At 38.8% G+C, this 27,931-nt stretch overlaps 2 protein-coding genes across 3 annotated transcripts in view; one reads left to right on the top strand and one right to left on the bottom strand.

Moving 5' to 3' along the window:
- Positions 1–134: 134 nt before the first annotated feature.
- hsbp1b (heat shock factor binding protein 1b) lies at positions 135–1,603 on the bottom strand. 2 transcript variants are annotated; one of them, XM_057348538.1, is made up of 4 exons: positions 1,438–1,598; positions 1,018–1,084; positions 542–671; positions 135–438 (listed from the first exon to the last, which is right to left on the bottom strand). In XM_057348538.1, the coding sequence occupies exons 1-3, from the start codon at positions 1,480–1,482 to the stop codon at positions 547–549; spliced, it is 237 nt and encodes a 78-aa protein (XP_057204521.1). In that variant the 5' UTR covers positions 1,483–1,598; the 3' UTR covers positions 135–438; positions 542–546. The 2 variants fall into 2 exon arrangements, with proteins under 2 accessions (XP_057204521.1, XP_057204522.1); XM_057348539.1 differs by lacking the exon at positions 135–438 and having other exon boundaries at positions 541–671; positions 1,438–1,603.
- A 333-nt stretch (positions 1,604–1,936) lies between these two features.
- si:dkey-246g23.2 (solute carrier family 66 member 2) overlaps positions 1,937–27,931 on the top strand; it is a 31,361-nt gene continuing 5,366 nt past the window's right edge. The window contains exons 1-4 of the mRNA XM_057348537.1: positions 1,937–2,247; positions 3,679–3,953; positions 4,140–4,273; positions 19,728–19,944. Coding sequence (XP_057204520.1) covers positions 3,754–3,953; positions 4,140–4,273; positions 19,728–19,944 — 551 coding nt within the window. The 5' untranslated portion in view covers positions 1,937–2,247; positions 3,679–3,753. The remainder of the gene's footprint in view (positions 2,248–3,678; positions 3,954–4,139; positions 4,274–19,727; positions 19,945–27,931) is intronic.

Below are 27,931 nucleotides of genomic sequence, written 5' to 3'. Positions count from 1 at the left end.
CATAACAGTGCGAGATAATCATCATCTTACCTCAAAATAAATCATTTACATTTTTCAGTAAAACTACTTTTTAGATAGGAAACTGTAAATATTGTGGTGTTAACAGTAAAGGATAGCAGTAAAGGAGGAGACAAGTTTTATGAAACAACTTTATTTCTACAACACATTCAACTGTTTTGGAATGGTGTTAGGTTGGCACTTGGGGTAGTGCTGTTACAGTAACACAAAAATTCAGTTCTACAGTTGGTTGTTATTGTGGATTTAAAAAGTTTTCAGCAATGTATTACAGAAATAGGGAAAAGGCTAGAATACAGTCACAGTATTAGGACTGACTATACTTCTAGTTTTTAAAAAAGCATCAAATCAAAACATGTTAGTCACCATAGAGAAAATCTTGCTGCTCCTGAAGAGTGTCTATAGTTTCGGCATAGTTTCTTCCTATGGAAGACAACAGTAGATCAGGGCACAGCATTTTACCACAGAATTCCAGAGTGAATTGCACATCAATTAATTCAATCAAACGTTTATAGTGTCAAGGTACCTCTACTAGGAGGCTTCTCCTCCCTCTTTGACCTTGTTCTCTCCTCCTTCAATCTCTTCCACTCCTGCCTGAGTCATCAGGTCTGCTATATTCTTCTCCAGGTCATCAATACGTGTGCTCATTTCATCAAGTGATTCTTGTTAAGGAATACAGTGACAGCTCACAATACATATCTAAAAAATTTTTTTTTTTTTTAAGGGGTTATGACAAAACGGAATACAATATGTGTAGATCAGAGCCTGGCAACAGAATTGTGGGATGTTGATAAACTTGTGGTTGAAAAAAAATCTAAATTCATCATTTACTTGCCCTCATGTAATTCCAAAGCTGTATGACTACCTGTCTTTAGCAGAACACAAAATAAGATTCTCTGATGTATATTGGTAACCAAACCGTATGGACACAATCACGTGGAAGAAGGTGAATAAATTATATTAATGTTTCTTCGAGAATAGTTTAATGAGATTAAAGGATATTTCTCCCGATGATCTGATCTGACATGGTCTGGAACTTGTCCTGCATCTGCTGCAGCAAAGTCTGCACCTGTAAAGGAGAACGCAGATGATCATGATACACATGCAGAAATGCTTTGATTGACCGAATAAAACTTTGTTGATCTAGTATCAACCCTGTTTACTGGGGGGGAACGTAGATTTGTCTCCAACAATTCTGCTAAATGTAACGTTAATGTTATTTCTTGGCGTAGCGACATTCGTGTATTTTTAGGAATAAACCGGATTACGTAACTCAGTAAATGACATATTCGTATGTGTTTGTAATAAAGAGTAGAAACGAATGTTTTATGCGCATCAAAACAAACCAGTTTAAACAGATAAACAGGACTATCATTAGCTTAGCTTAGCAAAACACACAGCTATCGTTTCTTTCCAATTTACCACTGCCGTGAGATCCTGCACCGATTTGGGGTCTGTCTCTGCCATTATTTCTTTAAATAAATAGATATGTACAGTTACAAATTATGTTTCTTCTTAAATGCTTTATCTCCCCAGCTCTGCTACCTAACGATCAGCTGGTGGCGAAATCACGAATGATTATCGCGAGACTACAAGAATTCTCAAGTCGGGATTCCCGCTGCTGCAGGTACGCAAATCTACCCCTCGCATGAGCCGACGGGCTGCAGCAAAGTGCTTGTCCAAACAAGCTGTCACTCTATTTACATCAGTTGCATCTTGGGGCGTTTGTGCTGTATAGTTTTAAACATTGCAGGGGGTTTATTTAATAAAGTTAGCAGGTTATTTTTTATTAAAGTAAAAATTCCACATCAAACAGATGAGTGATTCATGTAGCGTAAAATCCATTTGGTGTATGTTCGTGTTAAAACATGCTTTTTGCTTACGCAATAACTGGATTTTGTTTACTGTCATTCAAAAGCGTGCTTTGTGCAGGAAAGCTGATTCTTTGTCTAGTTAATTTACATGCAAAAGTTAATCTTTGCTAGGGAATAGTAGACGGCCTTTCTCCATAATTTGGTTTGATACGATCTTGTGGTATGATTTTCCTTTTTCTTCTTCCCTGTGTAACATTAGACTCGGTCGTGAAAGCTGCGTGCGGTCAAACCCACATCTCCAAACTGCATCATCAGCCTGATTTAGATGAGAAGTAACGTTACATGAGGCAGCATGTGCTCACGAGAACCTGTGCTGCCTGCTATTATACTTGTCAAACGAGTCTTCGCCCGAAACAAGGTATGAACGTAAAGGTTTCTACCTTCTTTTTTACTTCGTATTCTGTTATGCAGAGTTGTCTGTTAATATCGTAAGTCGAATCTTGAGGCATGAAACGTAAAGGTTGTTCAATTTGTTGCTTAAAGTGAAAATTATTTCGTGACGTTCTGCTACTGTTGCTTTCCCCCCACGGTGCATTATTCATAATTCCTGTTCCGAGCTCTTAGACGTAATAGTCCATTAATCTCACTCTGATTTATCGAGTTTGCTTGATATTGAACAAGACAAGCAGCCAATAAAACATGCGCATAACTTATTTATGCATCCGGCTTCGTGTGTCCCTGAGTGTTTCTAACGTTATATCCTGATAGACGGGGCGCGAGCTTGCATTTAAACAGCTATGCTGAATACGACAACTAACGATGTTTTTTTACTACAGTAATATAGTTAACCATGGAATGGTTATAGTAAAACGATGATACCAGTTGTAATCAATCCTCTAAAAACCCGAAGGAAAGGAATAGAACTGAGCGCAGGAGTCTCGAGGCGCATCGTGGGATTTTCCAAGTGTAACTTACTGTATCTGATTTCCAAAGTTCAATAACATGCACGTGATGGTTTTAAATGCCTTGTTTGCGTGCAGGCACAAGGATTGTCTTTTTATTCAGGAAAGCATAAATCTGTTTACTGTGGGTGTGGATGTACAGTAAACGTGTGGGATACAAAGAGTGTGTATGAGGCGTGTACGTCGGGAAAGCCCAACCCCCACGGAATGCAAAAGCTGCGCAATACCTCTAGTGTACAGTAGCATTTCTCAGAAAATATACCTCCACTAAAGAGGGCCTGGAAATATATATGCCTCAAGTGCCTCCTGGCTACATTTAACATCAACATACAGTGCAACACAAATCCTATATGCAGCCAGCCACTAAAATCCTCATGTAAAGTGTTTAGTTAGAACTGTGATCTGCTGTTTTGTGTTTTCCAGTATAGTTGATCACCCATGTGATGCTTATGTATCTTTCCCTTTATTCTTCAAATAGAACTCATCCACTAGGAAATGTGCTGAGTGCACACAGAACGTCCGAGTGTTGTCCTGAATTGGAAAAAGGATGCTTTCATTGGGGCTCATAATTATTTTATATAATTTATGACTGCCGGCTGTTAGCTGGAGATGGCTGTTTGGTCAACGACAAAGAAGCTAGAAGCCTTATCTTCAGGAGCGCAGGCCTGTTGAGTGCAAACATCCTGTTTAGTTCTGATCATGTTGAGTGGGAGCCTTTGAGAGGACTGTTGCTGACAATTTTCCCTCATTGGTTTCATGCCCAGAAAGGTTCACGTGGATTGTATATTTTATGTTGTAGGTTACGGAAAGCGGTACTGTGGCTTTAATTGGTGCTTTAGAAGTTTGCAGTAACGTACCTTTTTTTACTTGCTTTTTGCACTTTTTAGGTCAAATCTGTGATCAAGTGTGCTATCATACAGAGGATGGGAGTGTAGAGACAGTGTGTTTGTGAGAATCGAGCGATGGAGCAGGCACCAGAGGAGGACATGGAAAGCTCATGGACTCTGCTCTCCTGGCTGGCCTCAAGTGTGATGGTGTTCGGAGGCGCTGTGCCCTACGTCCCCCAGTACCAGGAGATCCAGAGGACCAATAACGCAGAGGGTTTCTCCACAAGAGTCTGTCTGGTGCTGCTTCTTGCCAACATACTGCGCATTTTCTTCTGGTGAGTGGAAGAGATGCAGTGCTGCAGCAGCAGTCGGAGTTGATTGAGTGCTTAGGAGCGTGTGTGAAGTGAATTAAACAGTAAAAATGTCATTCATTTCAGTGTGTGTGTCGGTTTGTATTTGATGTAATCATTTTTGCTTACTTGCATTTTTGGTTTATTTGGAATGCTTTGTTTGTCCTGTAGGATAGGGAAGCAGTTTGAAATGCCCTTGCTCCTGCAGAGCGTGGTGATGATTCTTACAATGTTGGCTATGCTGCATTTGTGCTGTTCCATTCATGCCAGTAACCGCGTCAGTACCAAACAACACCACATCACAGGTAATCACAATAAAAAGCAACTGTCCCCTCAGTTGTAAAGTACAGTAAATGATATTCAGTTGTATGCTTTACAACTAAATATGAAAAGTTGTATAAAAATGCACAAAGTTGCCAGTATACTGCCAGTTTATTTGCAAAAATGTTTTTTCAGAAATCATGTTTTTTATTATGTTATCATGTTTTTTATTGTGTTACAGTAGCTATATTTTCTGACAACCAACTGCAGTTTGATTTATATGAATTGGAATGGACAAAAAAATTATTTGGTTTTTGAAATTTGTTTTTGCAAATAAACTTTATTATACAGTATATCGGAAGCTTGGTATATATCTTTTTCCACGTATTCACAAATAAAAGTGCAGAAATGAGTTATGTGTAGTGATGCCATTGATGAACCATTTTTTACTTCCTTCAGTTCTGTATTTACTACCAACAACCTTTTTGCAACAGAAAAGTTTGTGGGTGTTAAAGGTTCTTTGTGGAACCATACAGCCTGAAAAAAAACTGTATTTATTTTATATTAATTGTGTAACTATATGTAGCTCTTATTTATACGTTCTAATATTTTTCTGGTGTTTTTGTTTTGTTTATTTTGTACAGCCGGTTGCACACTGATGCTAAAACCAATTGAGGTTTATTATCTTGCATGTCAGTCTTCCTGTCTAAGATGGCAGAATAAATTGTAATTGACTTTATGCCAATATTCATAAGTGTAGCACTAAGAGACAACTTATATCTCGCTGAACTGAATTTGTAGCATCCTGTTTTTGCCAAAAGAGGGAGCCAATGGGAAAGCCATTTTTAATTTTGTATCTTCCCCTTTTAAGAGGCAATAGAGGAGAAAGGCATATTAAGGCATTGTTGAAAAATAACTACAATCTCTGGAGTGAATGTTGAGATTTCTTAAAGTGACGGTTACAACGATTGCTACAGCAATATGCTGCATTAATGCCTGAGGTGATGTGAATGTTATATAAACTTAAGTGTGCGAGAACGGTTGTAACAGATATCACTTCTGTCCCTGCTGTCATGTAGATGTGATTAAAACGGCATGAATGTTACTCATGGCCTGGGGAGGCATTCATTTATAATGACGATGTTAAGTGTCAAGTGTCTCACAATATCGGCATCACATGGACCAGGGTGCAAACGGCGTGTCATGTCTTTTTTTCGTCCGCCACATTGATTTATGATACATGTAGGTACCAGTTGATTGGCTTTTTCTTGGCGTGCAGTAGGAAACTCAATCTAAGTCATGGTTTTTATGAGATCACTTGCCTGGAAGGGAGTTTGAATGATCAGAATTTGCTGTGTTGTAATAATTTAAAATGAATATGAAATCAGACATAGTCCTAATATAGCTGTCATGTAGATTGATTAAACTTACACTTACACTTACTTTATACATTTGGTATTATAAAGTGTCGGCCTGCAAGAGTGCATAATACACAATATCGCCGGTGACTCTCATATTCTAATATATTCTAAGAATAAACCTATAAAAGATAGACCAAAGCGACACAATTTCCCCTTGTTCTGTGCATTAATGATGTCATAGCTTGTGGGCGGGGCCTCGTCTGGTTTCACAGAGTGCCTGCAGATTAACTGTACACACCTGTGTAACCGTCTAAATTCCTTTTATTTACATTTTTTATATTTATTTTATATTTTCATGACTCAATCAATGATCCACATAATTAACTTGTCCTAATAAATCTGACATTCTGTTAGTAGCTAGTTACACTACCATATTAAATGTCATTACCAGAACAGCAGGTCTGTCCTGAGAACAGGAGGTTTGCCTGAATGAAAGTTACGTTCGGGACAGAAGCGTGGGTGTGCAAGACCCAAAATAGTGTGGACATCGGGTCCTCCCTCTGAAAGTTAGACGCCATCTGAGAGCGGTTTAATCACTTACTAACCCATTGGCAATATACGACCTACTGTCCACCTGTCTTGAATAACTTCACACACACACACACACACACACACACACACACACACACACACACACACACACACACACAAGCTGTCGTGCTCACATACCGTTCCTTCCTAACAAATTACGCAAGCATATAAATATACTTCACATTCTCAAGTGTTCCAGATAAACACTGGCACCCACATGCAAACACTTTTGAGGATATACTGAAAGTGGAAAATAAACTTTGTATATGACATCTAGTTAAAGATTTATCTCGTCATTTGTGAGTCACATGTAAGGTTATGTCTCATGTGATGCTCAGGTCTGTTTAACGCTGCGAGCTATGAATGACTTTGCATTAGCACACACTCAGTACCCTCAGGATGTTTTTTAGACTTTTGACCTTGTTCTGCTTGTTTGGTGAACTGAGATGTTGTGACTTATGAGAGACCATCGAATTAGGAGAAAGAAGACATAATATCGGTTTTATCTGTTATTTTACATTATAATTCTTTTAATGTCACCTAGATTTACTGCTGGAGTTTGTGTCTGTTTGTTTCATGCAATGAGCTGTTTTGCCCAGTGGGCTTTTCACATTATATCTGTGCATATTTAAGTAAAACTGTGCCAGTTCTGTTCTTTTTAATAATTTATAGTTTTATAACTGTCATTTTGACATTTACCCGCTGGTTATGAGTTTGAATATTTAACTTAGACATGCACCTCAGGTTATTTTTTATTTAAATATTATTTACTTAGTAATTTTGTTTTTCGAGGATAAAGCTGAATCCCTGAGGATTAGATATTTTAGAGGAAATTAAAGCAATAAGACTTTGAAACAGGTACAACAGAGCCCTCTTGTGGATAACTGTGGTATATAACTTCAGTATTTAGATACTTAAAGGGATAGTCCTAAAAAACAATCTGTCATCATTTATTCATCCTCATGTCATTTTAAACCTGTATATGGCTCTTTAATTTGTGGAACCCACACCAAAAGTGGTGTCTCAATGGTTTTGTATCCATGCAGTGGAAGTCAGTGGGGTCCAATGTTATATGATATATACAAAATATCTTTTTTGTGTTCTGCATAAGAAAATCTTACAGATTTGGTAAAACATGATGGTGAGTAACTTTTCCTCTTACTATCACTATAAATTGTTGTTGCATTAGATAACACAATATCAAATAGTGAAGAAACAAAAAGAAGCTTATTAGGTCATAAAGTCATTAAAAACATGGCTTGAAAAAGTGAAATATTCTTTATTTGCAAATGACATTTGGCTTGTTATTTAATGATTTTCAGACAAATCAAGTGGGGCTTAAGTGACCCAAAATCTTTTAGGGACTGCCGTAAGCCGAGCATTTCCTCTCTATTGAAATGGATGTTTTTTGAGCATGCCGAGTAGACATGTTGTGATGTGGGCAGTGGAATGGCAGGTGGTGTTGTCTAAGTCTCGCAGAACTGCATATTGTCCAGTGGAGTGTGACCATTTCTGGGGCGTTAGGAGCTGTGATGCTCTCTTTCATTACCACTGTGCTGTGTGCCCAATTAAATCACATTGCGATTTAGTTAGTACATGCAACTAAGTGACACCATCTGTTATAAACAAAATGTTTGGTCAGCAAAAACATTTGCATAAGGCAAAAAATTAGAAAAATTGGGTATCAAGGGTGTGCTTAGTTATTTTTCTTTGTATGTGTGTAGGTTTCCTACGCTTGTAACAACCACATTTGTTTCTTTAAACAATTGTAATATACATTCATTAATTTATATTTAAAAGTTAAAATGGTGCTCACTATTTGTAAGGCTCATAAATGAGCCAAATTGTGCTTGTATGCGTGCGGCACTTTGTTGTGAACGGAAAAAAACAAACAAATGAAAATCGAACACTTCTTCTGTGAAATGGCTTGATTAATTATTAAAAGAACATGAAACATGTCATGGATGCGTAATGGTTCTGTTTCCGTCCCACCAAATGTGTTTTGATGTTTTTCATTAGTTCCTGTGCAAAGTAAATGTCCGAATATTTGTGACATCAGACGACAGATGTAAAACAGCTCAGATCTACATTTTTCATGAGAAAATTTAGTGTGAAATAAAAATTTCTGTCCCTTATGGTTTGTGTTCATATATCAGTCGCACTTTATTTTGGGTCAGGAGAGAAGTCATAAAATCCATTAGCTTGTGAAAGCTCTTTAGTGTCTGACTGTGGCTGCCGGTTATTTGTGAGGTCCCTTTATAAATTCATGAGTTCATGTCTGACCCTCAGTTCTCAAGAGAAGTTTGAATCAGCGCTGGATGCTGACAGGCACGGCCCTCTTCAGCTCTCCATCACGCTATCTGTCCAGGGCTCTGAGAGAACAGTCAATGCCTCATAACAAGGTGAAAACTCAGCGAGGGGATGGTCGCAGAGAGCTCGAAACAGTGCCGAAGGGTCACAGTCTCCTTAGCTCTTCTTATGGTCCCTATCCCAAAGCTTTTCAAAGTCTTTCTCTTTCAATCTCTCTCGTCCTTCACTTCTCCGCTGTGTTTTCGCCACTCTTTCCCGACCCGATCTCCACAATTCCTTGGGCTCCCTCTCTATCCATGTCCTTTTTTTATATAAAGTGTACCCCCCGGCTTTCTTTCATGCGTTCTCTCTGTGATGATCTTATCCATTTATACTTAAGCCACTTAGGGGCTCCTGCCTGTGAGATCATGCAAGATTTTATTCTAAATATTCCACATCCGAGCCGATGATGGATAAACAGGAATACATTTAACACACAGTGTACAATACAGACTGCTTATACACTCTCTCTTTTGCGTTCTCTCTCTTTCTCACCGTTGATGTAAAAGCTCGGTGACAGAGTCCAGATGGATGATAGATGAGTGTGCTGGTTAGCAACGCTGGCCCTCAGGGGCTTCAATTGCTCATGTTGCCTGCTTCATTTCTATTATTAATGAGAGTTCACTTAGACTCCAGTCATCAGAATCATCATCTCAACTTTGCGAGATGTTGTTATGGAGTTTGGATTTTTCGTAGCTCGGTTGGACGTTTGATCTGTGAGTGTCCGTATCATATTTTGCTTCCTGGACCTCGGCTCCCTGGCCGCCTCATTAAAAATGACATCAGCATCAGATACAGTAAGAGCTTTCGGATGCCCTGTCGGACCGTGAAGTCTGCATATCCAATACTGAATCCCCGCTGTTTCCTTTTTCATTTTGTTTTCTCAAGTGACCTCTGATTCATTTTTCGATTGCACTCTCTCATTCTCTCCCTAACTCTTTATCTGTATCTCTCTCTTGGCCTGTCTAGTTCTCTCTCTGTTTCTCATTTTCTCAGTCTCACTCTCTGTCTTTCTCATTGCCTTTCCTTTCCTCTCTCAAGGCCCATTAAAAGCAGATCTGTATCATCCATCACACTCCGTGTGGACAGATTCCACCTATTTCATTAGGTGAGAAATAAAAGGCGCCCACTGCTCATTTTTTTACACTAAAGTACATCACCAGAGTTTTGTTTGTGTACTAGGAAAGTTTTTGTTGTATATCTGTATAGTTTTGTCTTTCCTTGGAGGTTTAGTGATGACGCAGTTTTGAATGGTGTGTTTGGTTTGTTCTTGTTCCCGTGCACACTTGTTTTGATGGCCGAGTCTATAAATGTCTAATCACAACAGACAGCCTTCATTTCAAGAGAGCTCAAACAAATTTGTCGTCCTCTTCCTCCAGCACATTAAAACTTAACCAGTGTCATTGTTTTCTGGAGACTAACAACCTCTAGTCATTATATATTTCTGTAGCATCTGAAGTCAAATCTATTTTGTTCTTTGTCACCTCGGAATCAGAACCATCTTGAACCTCCATCACAGGCTTTAGAAGACCAGCATCCTATTTTGAATATAAAACATGAAAGATATCTGATGTAGTCCAAGTATCAAGTTAATGACATTCATCCAAAAATGAAAAAATGAAAAGAAATCTTCATTTATTTATTCTAATGTCATGGAATTGGCTCTTTCTTCTGTAAAACACAAAAGAAGATATTTTTTGAGAAATGCTTTAGTGGTTTTGTGACAGTGTTGTTCAGTTACCAACTCTCTTCATAATATAATCTTTTGTGTTTCACACAGGTTTGGGATGACATGAGGATGAGTAATGATGACAGAATTTTCATTTTTGCGTACACTATCCCTTTAAATGTAACTGTGTGTCTCTTTGCATATGTGTATGCTTTGGTGTGTGTCCTGCACGGCTCTGTGGTTCTGCCCACTGGTTTGTCTCTGTTTAATGGGGATACCTATCAGAGAGATGGTCTCTCTCTCTCTCCACCAGCTGCTGTCTCTTCACACTTTTATTGTGCTCTCTCTCACCTTCAACTCTCTGTCCATCTGCACACTGTCTGTTTTTATCTCTCCTTCACGTTTTCCTCTTTCCCATTAACATTGAAGTTTCACACCTTCGGTCATTGACTGAGTTTGCATAGCGCATTCTATATCCTGCAGTCTTTACGTAGTCACAGTGCAGATGCAATCTAGCATCGGCACAGCCTCATTGTTTGGGGAATCCCTCCTGTGGCATGTGTGTGCGTTTACTGCGCTGTGTCCTTGACTCACCGAGATTTTTGTAGTCTTATGTAACCCATATCTGAGTTTCTTTTAATGCCGTCTCTTTCTCTGTCTCACTCGCTGTCATATCCATTGCGGCCTCGTAACTCCAGAATCCCTGATGAAACACGGGTCGGTGCTGACAGGCTGTCTGCTGTGTTTTTTGCCCGGGTAATTACTGACAGAGCGAGAAGACAGCAGTGAGACTGTACTGTTTCATCATAACGCAGAGTCTTTGCTTAGACACCAGTAAATTTCATGTTTTATGTCTTGACTGTGATGTGGTATCTAGGCTTGAGTTATAGTTTTGTCTCTCTTAAGTGAACTCTGGACGGGGCTGTCTAATACATTTTTAAAGGGATAGTTCACCCAAAAATAAAATTCCCCCTCATTTATTCACCCTCATGTCATTCAAAAGATGTATACTGTATGATTTTCTTAAGTGGAACATAAAACGAGATATTTTGAGTGGTTTTGTGTCCATACAATGGAAGTCAATGGTGTCCAGTGGCTTTTGGTTACCAACATTTTTCGAAATATCTTCTTTTTTGTTTCACAGAAGTAAGCTATACAGGTTTGAAATGACATTAGGGTGAAAAAATGATTCAAAACTATTCATTTTTGGGTGAGCTATAGTATGGAAATGAGTTGGAGTAGGTTACCTCTACATGTTGATTAATGCTAGTCGATACTGTGTTTTTGGACTTTTATTAGTAAAGCCTTTTCACAAAAACTTGGACGTTTGTAAGAGCAACCCCTGTTGAAAAAAGCAGCATATAGATAGGTTTTGAAGCATGGTAGCTACTTTGTGCTGGTTTAAGATGGTCCTGAGCTGGTTTAAGATGGTCCTAAACATGCTCAGGACCATTTTAGGACCAGCACATGACCAGGTTAGGACCAGCACATGACCAGCTTAAACCAGCAAATGACCAGCTTAAACCAGCACAAACCAGCTACCATGCTTCAAAACCTACCTAACCAGCATATGCTTGTTTTTTCAACAGGGACCACAACGTTTTATATTAAACAAAGCTTGCCAGCTCAAACTGCTCTATTCTATTTTGTTTACATATTCAGTGATTACATTAAAGTAAAAAAAGAGCTGAGTTTCAAAAACCACAACCCCAATTTAAGTCCCAAAGGGTATAATTGGTTAATGTCTTTGTCCTTTAAACAGCTTTGGGTTTGTTGCAAACAGGGCTGGCGGGCATGTGCCGTGTAGTTAAACTCTTCTATCAGCGCAGTTGGCTGAAGTGATAGAGCTTTCTGCCACAGTCCTCCATCCACGGCGATCTGCTTTCTTAGCCGGAGGATGACTGCACAGGTGGGCTTGAAGGATTGCCTTGGCACGGCGTTCTTTGTGTTATCGCCGAAGGTTCGAAAATGTTCTGTTTGAGATGCAGCAGATCTGAGACAATGGTGTGATTTCCAAACACCTGATCGCTCTCTTTCCCCTTTCATTCAAACAACACTTAGATTTATCATAGTAGTGATTAAGATTTTGTAGGATAATCCAAACACACATCGTAAAGGTGATCTGGATGTCCATCAAAAGCCAAACAGCTGCACAGAGGAGAATTTGCGATAAGCGGAGATAGACAAAAGAAAATTAGGCCTCTGTTCAATAATGGCTTTAAATATTGACCAGGATACAGCATCAACAAGGGAGCTTGAAGGGAGATAAGATACTTTAAATGACTGATAATCCCTGAGGAACGTGCTGTCTGATGACTGGCGGGGAGGTCCATCTTCTATACGTTAGGTTCATGATGATGCAAGGTCACTTTGGATGTGGCTGTCGTTTGACTGATCACAGCACTGACTAAAAATCTGGTGTAGGTCACTTTGAAAGGAAGAGACCCTGGGGGAAGTTCACTGAGAATTAATTGCGGCCCTGATAGCATAGATTGTTTGTACATGTCGTACGTGTTGTTTGTTTTATCGCCCATTTCACTAAAGGAATTATGCTTGCGGTGGTCGCAGCAGATTACCTCTATCCAAATACCTGAATTGGCTCTTTAAAATTATAAAATTGTACTCGTCTAGAAAACCATTTCCCCGCTGTCCTTCTGCAACCTTTTTTCTCCATATTTCATGTTTTTTGACAGAAATCAGACATTTTTGACAGTGTTTTTTTCCATTTCCTAAAAAACTGCCAATTTGGACATCCATATTAGGAATAAAAATGACTATGGTTAATTCAATCAGGGCCATTACTAGGTGCATTATACCTTTAATGATGAATTGTTTGACTTGACCATAGTCATTTTTATTCCTACTATGGAAAGTCAATGGGGACTATTTTTGGGTGAACTATTTCTTTAGAAACACTGTTTCTTAAGAAACGTCCAAGGGGGCCTCAAGATGACTTAAAATGATTTAAAGTAAGACAAAACCAGCATTAAAAAAAATTCCAAATCAAGATGTTTCTTTGCGATTGTTTCTTTTTTAACACATACATCTTTTTATTTATGCCAAGCTGAAGAATATTTTATTTGGAAGAAATTGTGAGGGACTGAGCCTTCAAATATAGATTCCGTCCAAGTTTATGAACGTCTATAAACACAAATGAAAGTGATTTGCAATCCTCAATTATATTAAATCATTATATGACATCAGATGTATTTAAAATGAACATTACTATTTTGTTGAAATTACCCAGCAGTAGAATAATTAAAGATCATCACTTCATTCGGATCTTGATGTCTGGATTTACATCATTTTATCTAAATTTGATTTGTCTATTTCCTCTATTTTGTACAGTGTTGTTTTATATATGTTGACGTTTGTGCAACGCTTATTTTTTTTACTGTTGCCCTCATTCTAAGATTCAATAAAGCAATAAGCCCCACGAAGCAGTGGGTTACAGTGCATTTTATAACAGCTAAGGGCGTTGTGGCACGATGCAAAGCGGAGTGCCTAAAACCTCTTTAGCTGTTATAAAATGCACTGTAACCCACTGCTTCGTGGGGCTTATTGCTTTTATAAAACGGTTATTCCATATCCGTAGCAAGGTTTTATAAAATGAAGTGATATTTAGGCTATGTAATGCGGTCATCCGTTATAAATCGGTGTATTTTATAACGGCTTAGATCTCGTCTCAACCAATCAGAATCAAGGACCAGAACTGACCGTTTTATAATATTTTTTTTACATTACAGCTAGTTGTGATGTTCATGCAAATGCAGAGAACAGAGATTAATGGAGGCGTTAATATCAGTACAGCGCCATAAATTGCAGCGTGCAGAAAATGTATAGAGGGCAGAGATGTGTAGTGAACATAACTAGAGCAAAACATACACAAATTTTTATGATATTAATATTGTGAGTTGGCCGGTGTGCAATCTTCCTCTGCTGAGATTGTTAATCGCTTGACAGCAAGTGATGTAAGTCTTAAGGTCTGAGTTCATCTGCTTGGGTGTGACCCTCTTTGGATCATGTCTGCTTTGTAACAGAACTGACCTTCATGATTCGCAAAAGTTCACACTGCAGTGCCATGTAAATTCATTAGGTTACGTTAATCGTTTGAGTTTGTCAGGAGGTCAAACCCTTAGTGGCATCCTCACGTACATTTCAGAACTCCTGATGCAGTAGCTGAAGTCTGTTTAATCCATTCTTCCTCATTACTCCTCCTGGTCCCCTGGCTAATTATCTGTTTTCATCTCATTTAAAGTTACTTCTTGAATGGGATGTTCGATAATCTATTTTCTTCACAAAATGTTATTCAGCCAAGAGCAAACCTTGAGGCAGCCCATCACAATATCAAATAGATTTTTCACAATCACTCTCCAACTGCCCTACAATGATGTATTGCTGTAAAGTTGCGTCAGGGCTGTGCTGTCAAAGCTCACCAAGGCTAACTGAAGGTTGTGGAGACGTTTGGGTTGGAAAGCTGTTCCTGATGTTTCCTCGTATTCCCAGTATCCACCAAACATTTCAGGTATACGACACATGCATTTATTGATAAGCAACTTTGGTAATAGAACCACGGGTTCCCAATTAAAATTCACTCCTAAATGGATTTTAATGTGGATAGACTGGTCACACTTGGCAGGAAATGCATGCTATGGAGATGCACGAGTGTATGAAATCCAACACAACATAATGTGTGTATTACTTTATTGTATTAATTTTCATGGGGTGTATCAGCTCACAGTTGTTTTAATTTTGTCATTTAAAAAGACAGAACGAGAAGATTCATTTGCACTCATTAAAACACCCTTCAAGCTAAACTAAACATGGCTTTTTCTGAACATGCTATCTAACATCATGAATTATTCAGTAGCGCTGGGTATCGGTGCATGCCTGCTTTAATTATAGAGTTCTCAAAACCTAGAAACTACTGCAGTGGTGCCATTTTAGATGGTGTGCACCAATTTAGACCTCTATGGGGACCCCTATGGGTCAAGAATATTAAGTACAGTATGAGATGTTCAACATAACTAATACCAACATATCTGTGGGGTTATAGTTACTGAACAGGGCACTAAATTGTGCCTAGATCTTTTATTTTAGAGATGCTCGATACTAAATTTTTCCACGGTAGTGATATTCAGTGTGATATCTGCCGATACCGATTCTGAAGATTACATAAATTCTAATTTCTTAACTTTCTGAATGTTATTAATTCATATAATGGCAATTAATATTGAACATCAAACTGGTGATGTTTCTTAAAGTCCCAGTGAAATAAAAAATTACAATTCCTATTTTTTCATGAAATAATGCAGCATTTATTGGAAATAGCTTACCAACGCAATATGAAATGAATGGGGGCAGCATGAGTTTCAAAGCCACAGAGTTCACTGCGCACTTTTATTCAAAAGACATAGACATGTACATAGCAAAACTTCATAGATTAAACACAACCTCTGGGGTTCTTTTAACGTGTATCAGTAAAGCAGTAACACTCAAATCTGGCTCGCGAGATCCATTTTCCTGCCGAGTTTAGCCCCAACTCTGATAAAACACACCTGATCAAAGTGTTCAAGAACATGTCGTGTTCGACTTAATGCGGGGATGTGCAGATTGCTTGGCGTATGACATTACACGATTCGATTGTTCAGGTGTGTTTTATCAGAGTTGGGGCTGAACTCCACAATAAAATGGATCTCGCGAGATTGGAGTATCACTGCAATAAAGGAACGGATAGCATTCCTGACCTGCACTATCCTGATATCTAACGTTACAACTACCTCATCAACTTTCCCTCGTCCTACTCCGGAGACTCTTTAAAAAGCCTACAAAAGCCTGGAGAGGTACAAATGGAAGCAGTCTAATTTTGTGATAAATATTCAATTTTGGAGTCTGCCGGCTAAAACTAGCTTTGTCTTCATTGAAAGAGTAAGTCATCTGTGTTGTTATCTAACGTAATCGACTCTAGCTGTCCTTGTTTGTATAGCCAGCATAGCTAAATTGTTGTAACTTTATAGTAGACATCATTCGTGAAATCAAAATAAAATGATTTCCCCTTTGTTTCCCCCGGCTGTGCTGGCATCCTGGTGCACAGCAACTGTACACCATGTTGAAATAGTAAGGTCTAAACAGTCTGGTTTTAAATGATTGTTCGGCCACTGTCGACATCAATGCTTCAGCCGCTCCAGCGCTCTCCTGAATGCCTGCCAAAATGGCGGAGTTTAGATTGCGTGACGTCAACCTCCAGAGCTCTATAGCCGATAGTGTGAAAAATTGGTCGACATATCGGTGCATTTCTAATTTTAACATATAAATAGGGATGTAAATCCTAATAAAGTATTGCATCATATCATCTCGTGATACGATACAATGTGATGCACGATAACAGATTTGTTTCCAAAATATGAACTTCAGAATTTCAGTTTTGTGATTTCAGTAACATTTGTAGGTTAAAGAGTTAATATCATTTAAGGTTTAATTAAACCATTTGTATGTAGATTAGTAAAACTTGAAAAGATCTGTCACAGAAGAGTAAAACCGTTGTTGTTTTTTAGCCAGAGAGCCAACGTGAACTTCTTGTGATAGTTCACCCAAAAATGAAAATTCTGTCATCACCCTCTTATGACTTTCTTTCTTCTGCAAAACACAAAATAAGGTTGAATGTTGGTATCCAAACAACATCAAATGTCAATACTGCCGTGGTTCGGTTACCAATGATTCTTTAAAATATCTTACTTTGTATTTCCAGAAGTCATATAGGTTAGAAATGAGAAGAGGGTGAGTAAATGGTGAAAATCAATTTTCCTTTTTGTGTGTACTATTCCTTTAAAGCAGCAAAAGCACAACAAAAAACATTTGAAGCGTTATATATGTTGATGCAGGTCACATGTTGGTAGCTCAACCAATAGGATTAAACAGACATAATATCAAACAACAGTCGCCATAGCTATGAGGCAGTTTTTTATTTTTTGTATTGCAATATATCAATATATTGTTTCAATAGTTATTTCAAAAGTTATACATTTTACATTAGCATGCATTATTTTTGTGGCAGGCATGAAAATTTTGAGCGCACTTTTGAATAAGCAGTAATGAACTTGTGTATAAATAAACACACATGGGGTTTTTCAAGCTGGGCTATTTTCTCAGTGTAGCTTTGATTGGCTTTGAGTTTTAGAGCGCAGCTGATGAGTAGGTCACAGTTGGAGCTCATAGCACCCAAAAGACTTATTGATCCTGAGCAAGCATCTGCCATAGAGCCCCTGGCCTTCATCCAGGCACGAACAGGACATGAGAAAAGGCCCATAAGGCCGTAAATATGGCTGCATCCATGAGGCAGACTTTTTTTGCATGAACATCCTTATCGGTTTCCACCATTGCCAAAGATTTCAGCCTGATGTTATTGACTGAACCAGCGGGGATCTAAGACCTTTCATGCCTGGCAGATGCTGTGGCCTGACAGGATCTCTGATGTGTGTTGAGACCACGGATGTTTTTTATTTTTCTGGAGATTAGAGCCACAACAGCAGGGGTTAAGACACGCTCCCACTTTGAGGTGGGATATTTGTTGGTAATTGAAATGTTTGATCTGCGGACAGTTGAGCAGAAAAGACTCTCCTCCGTGTCTTATCTTGCACCCTTGTGTGCAGCTTTGAAGTGTGACCCATTAGCCGTGTTCAGTGCTCTGATTGGCCGGTTTGAAGAGAATGCCACCGGTGGGGGAACGCGTGGCTCTCCGGAGCACCAGGGGTCAAAGCTTCCACACCAACCTTTGCAAAGAAAAAACTGGAGAGACTGATGTGGAAGAATACGTCCCGGAGCCTTCCATCTGAAAGAGCGAGAGATACATAAGTATATACATTAATAATGCAGTGCAAGATGGAGAATAGATGCTAAGTATGCTGACTATGCGGAAAGATCTTAAGAATGTATGAAGTAATAATAGACAGAGATTTACAATGAGCCAGGGATTCTACCCCCGGCATTTTGGGCTTCATGTATAAAACAAAGTGTAGTTGCGGACCGAGATGATAGATGCCAGGGTAGAGGGCCATGGGGCTGAGGGGTGAGGTTCATTTTCTTGTTGGGTTCAGTGGCCAGATAAAAAATGACTTTATTTGTATAATGGTTCTTCATGTGAATTGACTGTCAATGTTTGTTATTGTGCACCATATGAATGTGCTGACAAAGGACTCACAGCCTGGGCTGTACTGGTTATATTTCAAGCCTGGTTTAATCTACAAAGTGAGTTTTTACTGTTGCTGTCAGTGGGAATGTCTATTCTATGGTTATGTCCAGTTAAGAAATTCAGCTTTTGCATTGGCATGTAAATAAAACACTAGTTTGCTGGTAACTTGAAACATGGTTTAAGCCAAATTGTAAAAAACTAATTAAATTAAATATAAAATAAGAAAATCTAAAACAAAACAAATGCAACATAAAATCAAATAAAGTAATAAAATATTTATTATAAAAAATAAAAATCAAGTATAATACAAAATAGTGTGTCATAGGAGAAAATATATATTTAATAAATGTACTGTATGGCCGGGTGTAATAATACAAATAAAAATAAATAAAGGTTGTAATTCAGATGTTTTTCTCCTTGTTTCGCCTTGTCTTATTAAAAAAGTAAAAGTGATATGTTTCTTAACATTTTTTTTGTCTTTTCCTCAATTACAATTTCCTCCTTTATTTTCCATCATTAGCTTTAAATGCATTTTTTCCTCTTTTTTTTTCAAAGCCTTCCTATTCCTGATCTTATCTTGTCTTCCAATTCTCACTTTGAGCTTTCGTATAATAAGATACATCAATCAAATAAACTCACATATCAAGATGTCTCGATCTTCGCTCCAAAAGCGGCACAGACTCACTTTTGGAGCGTAATCAGATTGTGAAACCTGCTAAATGACACAGCATGGAACTCCGGCAGAACATGACTCGCCGGTCAGCGATGTAACAAATGGGCTATTATTTAGCTATCAATTGTGCCGAGCTGATGTCAGCTAATTTCAGAACCCTTTGCCATCAGTTTAGGTGAGGGGCAGGTGCTCATTGATCATGTCAGAATGTCTTACACGGTGCGTGAGCTCTAATGTAGAGATGAACCGTGACAAAGAGGCCTGTCTTTACTTTCCTCTGTTTTATTACTTTATTTAGATTTCTTTGTTCCTGATGTCGGTTGTGGTTTTTTGTCTTATTTTTATGTGAGTGCTTAATCCTCACTGCTGAGTGTTTCCCCAGAGGCCTTGGTCATTTATTTCATAGCACTCAGGAAAATGGTACAGTAGATGAAATGTAGAGTTGTCGGAAATGGGTTTCTGTATATAATGGAGATTTGCTGAAAGAGGCACAGGTTTGAAAGCTCATTTAACGGAGAGAAATTGTGTTCAGTGTGTTCAATACACAGTAATGCTATACAGCCTATTTTCTCTGTTATATAAAGAGATGTTTAAAGATTATTCTTGTTTATAAATGAAATACTGTACTTATACACTTTGATATCGTTGTATGTTCTCTTTCTCATAGATTTGGACTTTAGGCATTTCTGGAGCTGGAGTTCATTTGAAGACTATCTGATCTTCTGTTTCGGCTTCACGCTGCTTTGTGCTTTTATAACGTTCGTCTTTCTGGACTGGGTTCTGTTTGTGGAGGCTTTGGGCTCTTTGGCTGTGATGTTTGAAGCCATGCTGGGCCTTCCTCAACTGCTTCAGAACTACAATAACAGATCTACTCGAGGCATGAGGTGAGATTAATTTCATTTTGGCTTTATTTCATGTTGATTGTGTGTTTTTTCTAAGCTTTCGTATTTATTTACCAATATGTATGCACTATACACACAAATATTTCTAGCCTGTCTTGGTGATGGATATCTTCCACTCATACATGTTGAAGGACAGCGTTGATAACATGCTGAAACGTGTCTCCAAAGGATGCACCGACAATGAATTTACACACAAACACAGATGGCAGTAATCGGTCGAGGGCTGCTGACGCCTGCAGACACTATGAAATCGCATCAGGGGCGAGAGCATTACACACACTACACAGCAGCGAAACATTCATTCATAAAAGATGGATTTGGAGAGGAACGCCATTTACATTAGCTTCCATTTCGCCTCTTTCAGCCTAAACTGTGCTCACAATGTTTAATTTGGCTCATAAAGGGACGCCTAGAGCATGTTTCACACTGAGCTCTGCGGAGCAGACCAAAAGATGGAGAGTGGGTACAGAAAGGAAAAGATATTGAGCTGTGATTATTACGCAGGCTGAGACCTGGGCTAAAGATATTCGATTTGCTTTAAATTCTATCTGGGTATTATTTTGGATTTTTTAAAGGTCCATTAAGGTCAACTTTGTTTCTAAGCAAGGAGACTTTGGGTTCGAGCAGATTGGGCTGTAACATTAATTAACAAGCTCATTACGCTGTCTAATGTTAATTGTCATCATTATATGATTGTAATGAATGATGTCTCTGGTGGAGCGTGTCCTGCTAACAATTACTGCGTGTGAATTTAACCTCGTCACCTTCTTGCCTGCCGTGGCACAGATGACATTAACACATATAAGTCAACCAATGAGCAAAGACTACTGCGGTATGTTGTCTCATATGACACTGTATAGGCTGTACCAGGTTTCTGAGCTGTTAATGCCTTATTAAAAGAAGTAAGGGTGCTTAAAAGGTTCTTTACAGCGATGCCATTGAATAATTTTTGGTTCCATAAAGAAACATCAAGTCAAACGTTCTTTAAAGAACCATCTCTTTCTTACCTTTTTGTAATCGGAGGCTCACTCCGTGTCACTCCGTGTCTATACTCCGGATGCGGCGCGACATGATAGAAGACAATAGAACGCATTATAGCCCATTATATTTTTACATTTTGACTGGATGTGGCTCGACGCGACACGACAAACCCATTAAAGGGGTGATATGACACTGCTGATACAAATATTATGGTTTGTTTTAGATGTAATGCAATGTGTATACACGATTTAAGGTTCAAAACCGCTGTATTTTCCACATACAGTGCATGTTTGTATCTCCTCTTTGCCCTGCCTCTCTGAAACGAGCAGATTTTTTACAAAGCTCATCGCTCTGAAAAGCGAGGTGTGCTATGATTGGCCAGTTCACCAGTGCGTAGTGATTGGTCAAATACTGCAAGCGTGTGACCGGAAATGTAACGCTTTTTGCCATAATTGGAACATCAGGTTCCAAAGCAATTGTACTGACAGGGTAGGTCTTAGTCCAATCATACCACGAACTGGCGTAGACTTGTGGGGGTGTGGTTACACGAGGTGTTTCAGGCAGGTCTGGGTGAGCATTCGCTTTTAGATAGAATGCATCTTTTGTTCCGACACTTTCATTTGTGCAATTTTACGTGTCTAATACATGCATGGGCAACTTATAACACACCAAAGACACAGAAAAACACGTTGAACACATATGACCCCTTTAAGAACAAGCAGTTGTCGTGTCGTGTCGCGTCCGGTGTAGACACGGTATAAAGGTTCTATATGGAACCATTTAGACAAAAAGTTTCTTCTATGGCATCGTGAAGCACCTTTATTTTTAATGTACAGTATAGGTTGAATTCCCAATAAATCACTTTCATCTTCATTAAAATTATATCAGCAGCATACAGTAACAATGAAAAAAATTCTTACTATATGTTTTTATCATCTTATGCTTGAATGTTTTCAAACCTGATATTACCTGATAATACTATAGTTCTGTAAACTTAAGCAACGGACTGCTGCCAAAAGAGATAGTTTGCAATTTTAGATGCAAACAGTCACTACAAAATTATGCGTTGAGGCCACTTTTTTGTTACAGTGTTCCTGATTTTTACATTTAAGTTGTGAAATGTGGTCTTACACTTTTGGACCTCACTGTATCTATAGGACTCTTTGAATGCATTCCAGTCCGCATTCTCTCTAGCTCTGTTCCAAAACCTAATGAGCTGCCTTCTGCCTTTTTAGGCAACATCTTTGAAATGGATCCTCATAAATGACTGATTTGGAACGCTGTACATAGACAGCAGCTTTGTGCCCCACACATGAAGCACAGAGGACACTTCTAAATAGCAAAATAAGTTTGCATTTCAATAAGTTGTAACTAACTTTTCAACATTGAATGTAATATTACGCTATATTTGTAGACATATCTCTCATTGCATCTGCCGTCTTTGGTGGACTAAGCTTGATGCAGTGCATTATGGGATTGCCTACTGGTTACATGTGCATACATGTGATGCAACCTTAGATTTTGGCCAAAATTAAATATCCCGCAAATAAGACCTTTTAGAGGAATGTGTTTCCTGTGCTGTTTAAGTACCTGAATAGATTTTGGAGCAGTGTTTTGAGTTGTGACCTTGTAAAGAGATGTTTACAGCATATGAGCAAAGATATTAATATTAATGCGTCACTGCCATTGAAATGAATGGGGAGGAACGCAACGCTCAATATGGCCGCCCTAGCGAAGCTTTGCACATGCGTAGTATCTAAAGCAACATCATTTTAAAAAATATATATTTTATTTGTTTTAAGCACAATTTGATCATAGGAAACAAACGTTATGGTACAGTTTACGTCATTTTTAAATGTTGTTTAATTAGGATTTTAGCCGTCGATTGTTGGAATATCAGTATTCCCATTCACTTTGATATGAGGTTATATGGTTGTCTACACATCAGTACCTTCTCCAGTGACACATGCAAGACTGTCTTTAACAAGACCAGCCATCCACAGCCCCCCACAGTCCACTGAAGATGGGCGGATCCAAACTGTGTCCTTAAGCCAGACATTTATTGAACCTGAAGGATTTAAATGGTCCTCTGTCTATTTGACCTTCTTTTCTCCTCATTTGAACTTCTTGTTAAGCCTTTGTTCACTTGTGCTAAATAATGTTGAAATTCTTGTTTCTCTGGTATACACACAGATGTAAGCACAGGGTATAGTGAGAAGTGTGTGTATCTGTGTGAGCTTCAGACTGTGACAGACAGTAATGGACCGAGCATTCGGTGACATGCTGTGTCCCCTGTCCCATGAGGCCTCACTCCTTTTTTCAAGCTCTGAAAAGCCCTCAGACTTTTTGACAACGTCTTTTTTGTGACTTAACATTTGTATTTTTACAGAAATTGATGTTTTTGAACCCTGCGCACACCAGAAGGCGCTGACCCTATTTTATTTAAAGTTTCATCTCCAACCCATAATGTGTGTGTCTGACAGTTATATCTGGTGTGAATAACATTACAAATTGGTGTGAATATGTGTGGGTATGTTCTTTAATGATGCTTCTAATTATGAAGATATTATGACTCAGAGAAAATGGAGTCTCATGGCAACACACACACACAGACATTATCCTTGTTTTAGGATATCTTTTTCCTCCATCTGATGCAAGGAAAGACCTCAGTTTCTAGATACTGTAGATATATAGATGGATGGATGGTTAGATAGATGTGCATGAGATCGTATTAATTTATACAAATTAACCACCTTGTAAAATAGTTATGAATTGCTATGAGATTGTGTTGTACAGTATACACTTTATATGCATATGAATATTTTGCAAGCACTGTTATTAATCGCTTAAATTAGAAACCAAACAGGCATTACACAGCTGCTGCGGCTGTCTGTCACCTCAATTTCAAGTTCAGTCAGCTCCACTGGAGTTTCCAAAAAAAGTTGAGGAAAAAGTTTGAGACACTCAGCACTAGCGAGGGTGAAAGCAAGTTTCTGGGGTTTGGGCTTCGTGCTAAGTCAAGGATGTAGTTAGCATCGGGAACCCCGCTGTGTTGATGAAGCCGAGAGTGCTGTAATCTGTCTCCTTAACAAGCAGTGACACGCAGCCAGATGCTCCCATGAGACCGAGCTTCGCCATGGGCCTCGCTGCTCACACAGAGCCCTGATCGGCCCTGATTACCCCTGGGAGTTTTACGCTCGTAGGAAACATTTTTTCGTATTCATAAAAGATAAGGAAGCTGTGGATGTAACTTACCTAAACGGGGTATCTGGGGAATCGAAACTCACACTTTTAGCATAGATGCTGGTGAACTTTTCTGATTAGTTTTGGCCACCGTTGTAGCAACTGGTGAAAGCTATTTATCTTTTTGTTTTCTGTGTGTGTATGAGATTTAACGTTATCAAACAGTGCTGACCATCACAGGTGGCAAATATTTATGATTGGTAGTGAATGCATGCTACAAGCAAGAAATGCATTATCAACATAACATTTTGCAGAAATACTGATGGATGCTGTGATACTTATGTGATATTTTTTTCTGGATATATGTCAACATGCCAAGAATATACACTATATTTTGGACCTGTAACTATTGTTTAAGAGCAGTATGTCAAACAGGATTATGCGAAAATGAATGTAGTATGAATAATTTTATTTCAGTTGTCAACTTTATACATTGTACTATGAGTAACTGCAAATACATGTCGGTTTACTCTCATTACAGTATAGGTAGACCTTATAGAGTTAGGGGTTGGGGAAAATAATTCTTATATTTGTGAAAACCAAGTCATTTTAACATAAATCATGCTACATAATGTAAAGAACATTCTATAAAAATATGACCTTTATATCTTTAATATTGATATGGCCAAACATAGAAATCAATGGTTGAAATTAATGGTTGAAATCAAACTTTGAAAATCTGAGCAAATGTCTTTGTGTATTTTAGCCTTTAGTCTCTTAAAAAAAGGTGCAGCAATGGCATAGAAGAACTATTTGGTTTTCCAACGAACCATTCTCTCAAAGGTTCTTATACAGTAAGAACCATTTCTTACTTTGTAATAGTCTAAAGAACCCTTTTCCAACACAAAGATCTTTTTGTGAAACAGAAAGGAACTTTGAATGTTAAAGGCTCTTAATGGAACCATTTAGTTAAAAAAATTATTCTATGTCATCATGAAGCACCTTTATTTTTAAGAGTGTATACGTGAAATACTTGTTTAAAAGTAAAATGGTCAGCCGAGCGAGGTCACAGGTTCGAACCTTGCTGAAATAACTTTTTTTTCTCTTTTAAACCAATTATAAGTATGTCAAACCACAGCATCTCACAGTCTGGAAACAGCAAGACTCAACCTCCTCGAGGCTGAAATCCACCCTGCAGTGAATATCACCGTAATGGACATTTCTTATTTCATTTCAAAGCCACACAACATATTGACTGCTATAAAGAGTGTAAGTTATGACGGTTCAGGCCTTTCCTAGGAAGCAAAATGTAGAGACCGGACCTCATGTAACTTTAATTGAATACCTCCTGCCCGGAGGCACTCAAACAAACAGAAGTTTGTGAGCACAGCTGCTGGTGTGCAGTTGTTGGCAGTCGTGTCTGGGTTAATTAGAGAAGAGAAAGCCATTGGAGTGCATCCCCAGATGACCCAAGGTGAGAGGCAGTACTCCGGCTTCCTGCACAGCCCCATTGATCAGGAAGAGCTGTGAGATTGAATTAGAGAACCCGTTAGCTGCCATGACTTGCCAGGACGTGTACGGCAACAGATTTATTTACGTTCCCTTCCGGGCAAGGCACAGAGGAGAAGAACGAGGAACATAAGAGAATGTACGACAGGTTTCTAGAGGAACCATCTGTTTTTCAAGTTGATTTGCGTATTTATATGACTTTGCGCATCTCCTAATGGGTTTGTGAGCTACACCATCCATACCAAATGTACTGTATCACTTATCATGTACCACTGGGACTGTTTTAGTGTCCAACCCTGCTGATTTATTGGGCTCTCGAACACTCCAAGCTATCCAAAGCACATCACGGATGCACTCTGTGTATTTCCCAACTGTTCGGATTGGGTACTTTTTGATCTAAATCCAATGATCTGTGTGAGGTTGTTTGTGAGCCATATGGTCGAGAAACATATAACTGGGTTTGAGGGCTTACTTGCTTTTTCATGTGTATTTTTCTTTCACTTGCTCTGGGAGGATTAGTTTAAGAATTCTGGCTGTTTCTCTTTTTGTTTGGTGGAGACAGATTCCGTTCAGTATGTTTGCAAACTCGCTTGTGTTTGAGCCGACTGGATCGATCTACATGCATATATATATATATTTTGTTGAGGGTGGCATCTTTTTTCCCCTAGACGACCTTTGATTTATCCTTCCCATCAGCCCTTCAGTTGTGCTGGAGTTTGGTCGAGCCCAGTACATGAGCGGTTAGTACTTGAGCATCTCTGACAGGTTGTTGTTTTCATTTAAATGTTCTCGCTATTGGCGAAGAATGACTGGAAGCATGTCTGGCTTGTTTGACTCCCTTTTCACTCACTTTGTGAACATTTGTACCATCGGAGGATGAGAGGTTCTCCTGCGAGGTGGACTCTGAACTGCATCAGAAGCTTCTCTGGTTACGGTTTATCCCTCCATCAATATGAAGCCCAGAAGAAGAAACCAGAGAGACTGAGGTGAAACCAGAGAGACTGATGTGTCGATGCTGTCTGGAGCAGATCTTCAGGATGTTGCTCATACTCAGATGTCTTTGCCAAATACCAAAACTGAAATCCCATCACAAGCCCAGCACACTCGTTTTGTGTCTTACCTTTCTTTCTTTCTTTCTTTCTTTCTTTCTTTTTCTTTCTTCCCTTCTTTTTTCTTTCTTCCTTTCCTTTCTTCCTTCCTTACTTCTTTCCTTACTTCCTTATGAATCAATCCATCCATATCTTTTTGTTTTCTTTCTTCCTTCCTTCCGTTCTTTCTTTCTTCATTCCTTCCTTCTGTCCGTCTGTGTTTGATAGCTTTCTTTCTTTCTTTCTTTCTTTCTTTCTTTCTTTCTTTCTTTCTTTCTTTCTTTCTTTCTTTCTTTCTTTCTTTCTTTCTTTCTGTGTTTGATATCTTTTGATGTTTTCTCTCTATCTTTCTTTCTTATGTCTGTCTGTTTACTTTATTTTTTTCTTTCTTTCTTCCTTCCATCTGTCCATCCCCCGTCTATGTTTGATATCTTTTCATGTTTTCTTTCTTTCTTTCTTCCTTCCTTACTTCCTTCCTTATCTATCCGCCTGTTTGTGTTTGATATTTTTTTATGTCTTTTTTTATTTCTTTCTTTCCATTTTCTTTCTTTCTTTCTTTCTTCCCTTCATTTTTCTTTCTTTCTTTCTTTCTTTCTTTCTTTCTTTCCTTCTTTCTTTCCTTCTTTCTTTCTTTCTTTCTTTCTTTCTTTCTTTCTTTCTTTCTTCCTTCCTTCCTTCCTCCTGTCCATCCATTCGTCCGTCTGTGTTTGATATCTTTTGATGTTTTCTTCCTTCCTTTCTTACTGTTCAGTGTGGAGGTGAGAGTGTCAGGTTGAAGAGGATCAATTGAAGGCTTGTCAGGGTTGAGTACAGAGCTGTTCAGTGTGGACCGGGAGTGCTGTAACTGTGGCTTCACTTCTCTTAATCAATGCAATAATCACACAGGCCCTGCGGCTCCGCTCGCTGTTTGCTGAGCATTTCTTTCATCTGCTGTCAATCTGCAGAGGGCTCGCAAGAGAAGGAGAGATGGGAGAAAATGCGCATTTCATTTTCAGGAACAAGAAAGGTTGTGTTTGAATGAGTGTTTGGGAACAATCTGAAGACTTTCTGTTCTCTGGGCAAAAGATGGTGTCTCTGTTGTGTGGCACTGCTACTGGGAGTGCTCTTGTACAGACGACCCACCCTCCTTAATTACCTCATTAATGTTTCATCCTCATAACAGTGATTGGAGATGGTCTCTGGAGCAATGCAAGAGGAGAACTTAGAGA

This window comes from Triplophysa rosa, linkage group LG12 (assembly GCF_024868665.1).
Source record: "Triplophysa rosa linkage group LG12, Trosa_1v2, whole genome shotgun sequence".
NCBI lineage: Eukaryota > Metazoa > Chordata > Actinopteri > Cypriniformes > Nemacheilidae > Triplophysa > Triplophysa rosa.
This window is presented reverse-complemented; position numbering and strand designations above follow the sequence as displayed.